The sequence below is a fragment of the Rhincodon typus genome, chromosome 15 (assembly GCF_021869965.1).
Source record: "Rhincodon typus isolate 14 chromosome 15, sRhiTyp1.1, whole genome shotgun sequence".
Classification (NCBI taxonomy): Eukaryota; Metazoa; Chordata; class Chondrichthyes; order Orectolobiformes; family Rhincodontidae; genus Rhincodon; species Rhincodon typus.
In genome coordinates, this window is record NC_063346.1 from 13,746,029 (window position 1) to 13,753,006 (window position 6,978).

Here is a 6,978-nt window from a genome sequence, read left to right on the forward strand (position 1 = left end):
AAGACAGGAAACACCAAGTGGAACATTTGCCTTGAGGATAGGGAGGGTGGAGGGAGGAGGAATGGAGGTAAGGTAAACCCATCTTTGGGTCTATGTCGAGCACCTTCTTCTTGGCTCCTTTATTCTTTCATGGAATGAGGGCATCGATGGCTAGGCCAGCATTTATTGCCCATCCCTAATTGTCCAGAGAGCAGTTAAGAGTCAAAACATTGCTGTGGATCTGGAGGTGCATGTAGGCCTGATCAGGTAAGGCTGGCAGATTCACTTCCCTAAAGAACATTATAATGAACCTGATGGGTTTTCCAACAATTGACAATGGTTACATGGTGCCATTTGACTAGCATTTTTTAAAAATTCCAGATTTTAATTGAATTCAAGTTCCACCAGCTTTCATGGCAGGATTCAAACCCACACTAATCTAGCAGAACTAATCTAGCAACATTACTTCACAACCAATGAAGAGCAGCACTAAAAGCAAACTGAGAATAAGCTTATCTGAATGAACGCAAACACTGTAAATGCTGGAAATCTGAAATAAAAACAGATAGTGCTGGAAAACTTCATATTTGATTCAAATTGTTAATTTTGCTTTTCTCTCTCCAAAGATGCTGCCAGATCTGATAAGCTTTTCCGGCACTTTCTGTATACATTATCCAAGCTTATTTGCTTTTGCCTCTCAACTACATGGATATTGTTTTCATTTTAAAAGGTATATCACATTTACAAAATAAAATGAAAGATGCTGTCAGCACACTATCACCTTGCTAAGCCTCACAATATTCATGATTGACAATACAGCAGGTGAGCGATTCCTCACAATAGCGGGCCAAATCCACTTGGTCTTACTGCAGTTTTTTTTTTAGATTTGCTATGTGCATCTTCTTGAGTCTCTTTCTATCATTTTTCCTGCCCTCATCTCCAAGGATTGCTCCACATTTAACAGCAAAGTATAGCAGTAATTTGCCTTCTGCAGGATGGTTCATCAGAAAACTGTCCAACTCTTACTAGCTATCATCAGGCACAGTGGAAGAACTTACAGGCTGATAATCAAGCTGCTTGACCATACTAGAGAGCATCTCCAATGGCCAATAAGTGAGAATTCAATCCAGAGCTTCTGGTCGGATGGCAGAGACACTATCACTGCATCAGAAAATCACCTCCATCTACAGATGCATGTATAATATATAGTTGGTTATTTTAGCTCTGATGTTATTTCCTCATACAAATGGCAGAATCAAATTTCATATAAAGGTATAAACAATGCTGAGGCCATTCCAGCACAAAATAGGGGTTAAAAATAAAACATGCAGCATTTTCCAGAAGATTCATCACACACAAGTGTGCACTTTATGTTTGTACAATGACACAGTGACATTGCATGGAAGTTGCAAGGAACAGACCATTTTACAAGCCAGGACAATAGATATAGCATCTGCTGCAATAAGAGATTACTTCTGGAGTTAAACTAATACTGATACACCTTTAAATGTTTCCCTTTCTTTAGAATTTAAACATTTGTTTACAGGGAAGGTTTGTATATTATAACAGCGAATAAATTAAAACCAGTCATAGAAAAGACATTTATATCTTAATCAAAGAATGTACACAGCATCGTGTTTTCTGTTCTCTTTCCCCACCGACACCATTGCAACAGGCCACAATTTCTATGTACGCTGATTTTTTTTTACATTCTGGAACTCCTAATATCATCTGTTATGTTCTTTACCATATCATTTCTAGAAATGGAAATGTCCCAGAACTTGGACTAATCAAAACACCTACCTTTTATTTTACCACATCTAAACCTGTCGTCTGACTGAAAAAGTATTAGGTTAACAATCGAATCCATTGTAATCTTTTTACAATTTGCTTCTCTGGTTGTTTACTTCACTAGTCTTTAAAATTTTATCTAACAAATCTACATTTGACACCACTTCCCCTTCTCCTAACTTCCTCAAGGTCATTATAATCAACTTGCTTTGACCTCCATTGTTATAGAAACATAGAAAACAGGAGTAGGAGTCGGTCATTCAGCCCTTCGAGCCTGCTCCATCATCCAATATGATCAGGGCTGATCATCCAAATCACTCCTATGTTCCCACTTTCTCCCCAAACCCTCTGATCCCTTTAGCCCTAAGAATGATATTTAATTCCTTGACAGTGCCCTTCTCAATACTGAAAGGTTAATCAGGTCACTGCTCTGGAATACTGCCAGTCACTGGAAAGGGATAAGGGCTAGAGGAAATAGCTCCATGGTGTGTGTTGATGTGACTTATAGCGTGCTTGCGGAAGTGAAAACTAAATGTTTTACTAAGACACTTTTTTTTCCTTTAAAAATGCTATTACTCATAATGCTTTGAGAATGAGCTACATTGGTCTCTGTATAATGAATAGAAAGTGCCACTTTGGAACTGCAAAGTGCATTAAAAAAGAGTTAAAAATATTATCCACGTCTAAGATGGCTTCTGCAACAGAAGCTAACCCCTATCTCTATCGATCTATGGCTGTAGATTGGATGTGACCTCATTTTTCCTCCCTTTGCATAGGTTTCCTGTTACTCATTGGTGCTGAGGAAAACCTGGTCACATAAATATCAGCAAAAATTAAAAAAAACAGAAAAGTGCTGGCGAAACACAGGAATCCCTTCCCAAACAAAAAAACAAACTCAAGTCAACTTCTGACTTTAAAAAATTGTGACCAACTTTCCCAATAAAAACAGTTCTTTCCTTTTTCTTAAAAAAACACAGAACTGAATTAATGTCCATCTTTTAAAGTGATAACAGTTGAAGAGCTTGAAACAGAAACAAAATTACAACCTCATCTCTCATCGTGGACACAAATGACATGCTAAATTAATAGTACAGGCTCTGGTAGAGATAGGAACGTCTTCTTGTCCCTTTTTTTTCAAATGAAGTGGATCCAGCCGTTTTCCCAGTCTTTAGGTGGGGAGATTTTGAACTTGTGGCTTCTTACCTGGTAGTCAGAGCCCTTGTTGTTGTCCCAGTACTCCCGGCCCGCCACCAAGTAGCGGATGGCGAACTGGAGGGTGCCTCCCGTGTCTAGGAAGACGGGGGCCACCAGTTTGAAGGAGAAAGTGTCCGTGCTCCGGTCCGCGGACTGCTCGGTGTAGGCGGCAGCGACGTCCATGTAGGAGTCCCACTGGTTGAGGGTGTACCTGACCGTCACCTGCTTCTCGTAGGCGATGTTGACCACCCTGACCAGCCCCAGGACGCTGAACTGGTCGGTGGAGATGCTCTCCAGGCAAACGCGGTCGTGCCGGAGCCTGTGCTCGAACTCAGGCGAGCTGCCCGGGTTGCTGAACAGGGGCTCCAGGAGGCGAGTGGGACTGTCTAGAAACATGGCCATCATTTTGTTGCTGAGCAGGTGGTCGGGGGGTTGCTCCCGGAGCCTGGCCATCACCCTCTGGGGAACATGGGGTACCTCGGCGTCGCAAAAGTGGCGGATGGTGGTCAGCTCCAGACCCAGCGAGTCGGCGAAGCGAACCTTCTTGCTCCTTGCCCGGGTCAGCACGGTGACCGCTCGGCCCCCGGGAGCCGGCAGGGACTTGGCCCGTCTCCTCTGCCCGGGGCTCAGGGTCTTGTTGCTGCCGCTGGCTCCGTCCCGGCTGCGTTGCTTGTCGGCCTGACCCTGGCGTTTGCAGTTCTCCCCGTCTCCCATCGAGGCCAGGACATACTCCTCGGCCAAGCTCCCTGACAAACCGGCGATGCAACTGAAATTCCGCGGCATGCATAGCCCGGAGGTCACCGCCGGCTTCTCCATGAGGCACAGATTGGGGAGACCCGGGGTCGGGGGGGGGGGGGGGTTGGAAAACGGTAGATTTTACAGGGGGGTCTGTACAAAAAAAAATTCAACCCCGGCAGCAATTGCACTGCAGAAAGAGCTACCACCACATCTTGTATCTATGCGTGTGGTGGATAGGGTTGCTCATAAACGTGCACCGAGACTGCAGACATTATTTATACGTACCGTACGATGGGGGGATAAAAACGACCAGAGGGAGAAGGAAAAAAAAATCCAAGCAGATTGCACACAAACTTAGTGACGCCAATGACAACGCAGAGAGCGAGCGGAAGGTGAGTCCCAGCGTTCTGGTTAATGAAGGTTGTGGAGAGAGGAGCGAGGGGGTTGGACTAAGAGGATGGGTCCAGTTTATATTTGAAGAAGCAGCAGGCAACTTAAAACATAACCTTGTTGACCTCCCCCCACCTCCTCTCAACATCAGGCAGCCACAAATCAGAAAGGCAGCAAAACCAGCTCCTCCCTCTGCAATTGCTAAGATCTCTTGTCCTGGGAAAGGGGAGGGTGAATCCTGGATGAGCTTGGGAGGTGGGTGAGAGAGAGAGAGATGGAGGAAGGAGAGAATTCAGCAAGCGCTGGGTCAAGGGATTTCTTTTACTTAAAAAAATGGCAGTCTAATCCCAGGACACTCTAAAAAAACCAAAAAGAACTGCGGAAAGGATTTTCTGAAGAAGGGTCCAGGCCCGAAACGTCAGCCTTCCTGCTCCTCTGATGCTGCTTGGTCTGCTGTGTTCATCCAGCTCTACACCTTGTTATCTCAGAACTGCGGAAATGCTGTAAATCAGAGACAAAAATGGAAAACCTCAGCAAGCATCCGTGCAGAGAAATCAGGGTTAACGTTTCGGGTCGAGTGACCCTTCCTCAGAACGGGACACTCAAGTTTCATTCACATTATAGCGCCAAAGCTGCTGGGCGAGTAGATAGAAAATATCCCGGTTTGGGTGGATTTTCAGTCCAAATCACCAGGTTAAAAAAAACCCTTTGGGACCAGCATTCGCTGAAGGTAAATCTACGCATGTGAAACCCAAGGAGACTTCAGCCCCACGGTGGACAGAGCTCAGGATTTGTAACCCGGGGCTCATGCCTCGGCCAGTCTTGGTGCAATCACATTTGGAGGAATCGGCTACAGATACAGATGAGGCATCCATAGAGCAAAACATCAGGTGTGTGAATTCAATTGGATAGAATCCAGATCATTCCCCACCCCCTGGTGGGAAAGCTCCCAACAAACATTGTTGGTGGCACGTTACCTGACCCGCTGTACATTTTCACCTTTAAAGCAAAGGGTTCTGCAGATCTGATTTTAAAGAGGGACGAAAAGCGCAGAAAGACTGAGAGGGATGTTTCCCCTCATGGGAGAATCTAGGGCCACAGGGCATAATCCAAAAATAAAATGATTGCAATTTAAGACTGAGATGAGGAAAAAATTCTTCTCTGAGGGTTGAGTGTGTTTGGAACTTTTTTGCCACAGAGAGCTGCAGGGGCAAAGTCCTTGCGTATGATTCAGACTGAGATAGATTCTGAATCAGCACAGGAACCAAAGGTTATAGGGACGGGGCAGAAAAGTGGAGGCGAGGGATGTCGTATGAGCCATGATCCTATTGATTGGAGAAGCAGGCACAATGGGCCGCATGGCCTATTCCTGTTCCTCTTTCCTCTGGTCTTAAAAGTGCGCAAGAAACTCAGTATTTCTGGAGAGAGATGCAAGAGTTAATAGTTTCAGTTCGATATGCCTCTTCAGATGCACGTTCTCTCTCTCTCTCTATCCCAAATTTGTAACGATGGACTTTATGTGTGTGTGTGCGTGTGTGTGTCTGAAGGTCTCCCGGGGATTTACTGTGTTGGGTGATCTTTGACGAGCCAATATCAGTGTCTAGTGCACCTACCGCTGAGGATCGTGCTGCCCGTCACGTTTGCATTGACTGGGTGGGAGGGAGGGCGACCTCTACAGACATCGACATCAACACAAAACAAGCGAGAGATATCGCAACTTTCGCACACCTACCTCACTCGCTCACTCAGTCCATGACCCGTACGCAGTTGGCTTCAAAGAGGAACCCATGGCTGCAAACTCGGGGTAAGTTCACTAGCTGGTACGTGCTCCTGGCTGCGTTTCAGACCCCGTTTCTCCGGGGTTGGGAGTGTGTAGACGCAAAATCAAAACTGGAGCACGGCACAGAACACGTCCCACAGGTTTGATGCAGAAACACGCAACACTTCTCAATAATTCTGTCCCTACCAGGTGAAATTGAATGATGACAGTGCAATTTCCGGAGAAAGTCACCAAGCAATTTGACGAAAAAGAAACTTACGCACTCTCTTTGTGTTCCCTCCCCCATCTGATTGAAGTTAAAGCCGTCCTCTTTAGCAGTTCCTGGTTGTAAATATTGCAGCCTTGGCGAGATAATGCCAGCGCATGTCAAAGACGAGCCGGTTCTCTGCTTTTTGTCATGAGTCACTTGCGGTTTTTTTTCTCTCCCCAAAACAGACGAGAGTCTTTCCTGACCTCGAGCAGTCCCAAAGCTCTCTATCGGCCGATTTTCTTTTTCACATTCAAGCGCTCAATTTGTCCTCAGCAGGCTCCTATACATAGCACCGACCAATAGGTGACCTGAGTTGATCTCTTGAGTTCTCAGGGTCACTCGACGTTAACTCTGATTTCTCACTACTGATGCTGCCAGACCTGCTGAGCTTTCCCAGCACTTTCTGTTTATGTGTGCGTTGAGCTGAGTTGGATGAAGATTCAATATGAGATAGTAAGAACTACCTAGGCTGGAATCTGAGATAACACAGTGTGGAGCTGGATGAACACAGCAGGCCAGGCAGCATCAGAGGAGCAGGAGAGCTGACGTTTCGGGTCGGGACCCTTCTTCAGAAATGGCAAGGGAGAGTCACTCCCCACCTCTATCTCTAAACGTTGCCAGACCATTCTTTCAACCCACTTGAGAAGACCAGAGAACATTGCACTGCTCATTTGAAAAAAAAACTCATAGAATGCAAGCCCTTACTGTAGTATGGCATTCTGTGCTGTGGAGTGTGACTGTAAAACCCACCACCTTCCAATCTCAGAAAGCAGGGAGAGACCTACTGAGTCACAGCTGATAAACTGGGGCATTTACAGGAGCCAGCATTCAGATGGATGAAATTACCACTACTTTG

The 6,978-nt window shown here is 45.6% G+C and overlaps 1 protein-coding gene across 1 annotated transcript; it reads right to left on the reverse strand.

Moving 5' to 3' along the window:
• Positions 1-317: 317 nt before the first annotated feature.
• Positions 318-3,797, reverse strand: LOC109914372 (protein phosphatase 1 regulatory subunit 3E). The gene has a single exon (XM_020513961.2). It carries the CDS (start codon positions 3,778-3,780, stop codon positions 2,905-2,907), a length of 876 nt encoding a protein of 291 aa, XP_020369550.2. The 5' UTR covers positions 3,781-3,797; the 3' UTR covers positions 318-2,904.
• Positions 3,798-6,978: the final 3,181 nt, after the last annotated feature.

Coding starts and splice junctions, on each gene's coding strand:
- LOC109914372 (XM_020513961.2), bottom strand. CDS start 3,780: ATGGAGAAGCCGGCGGTGACCTCCGGGCTATGCATGCCGCGGAATTTC.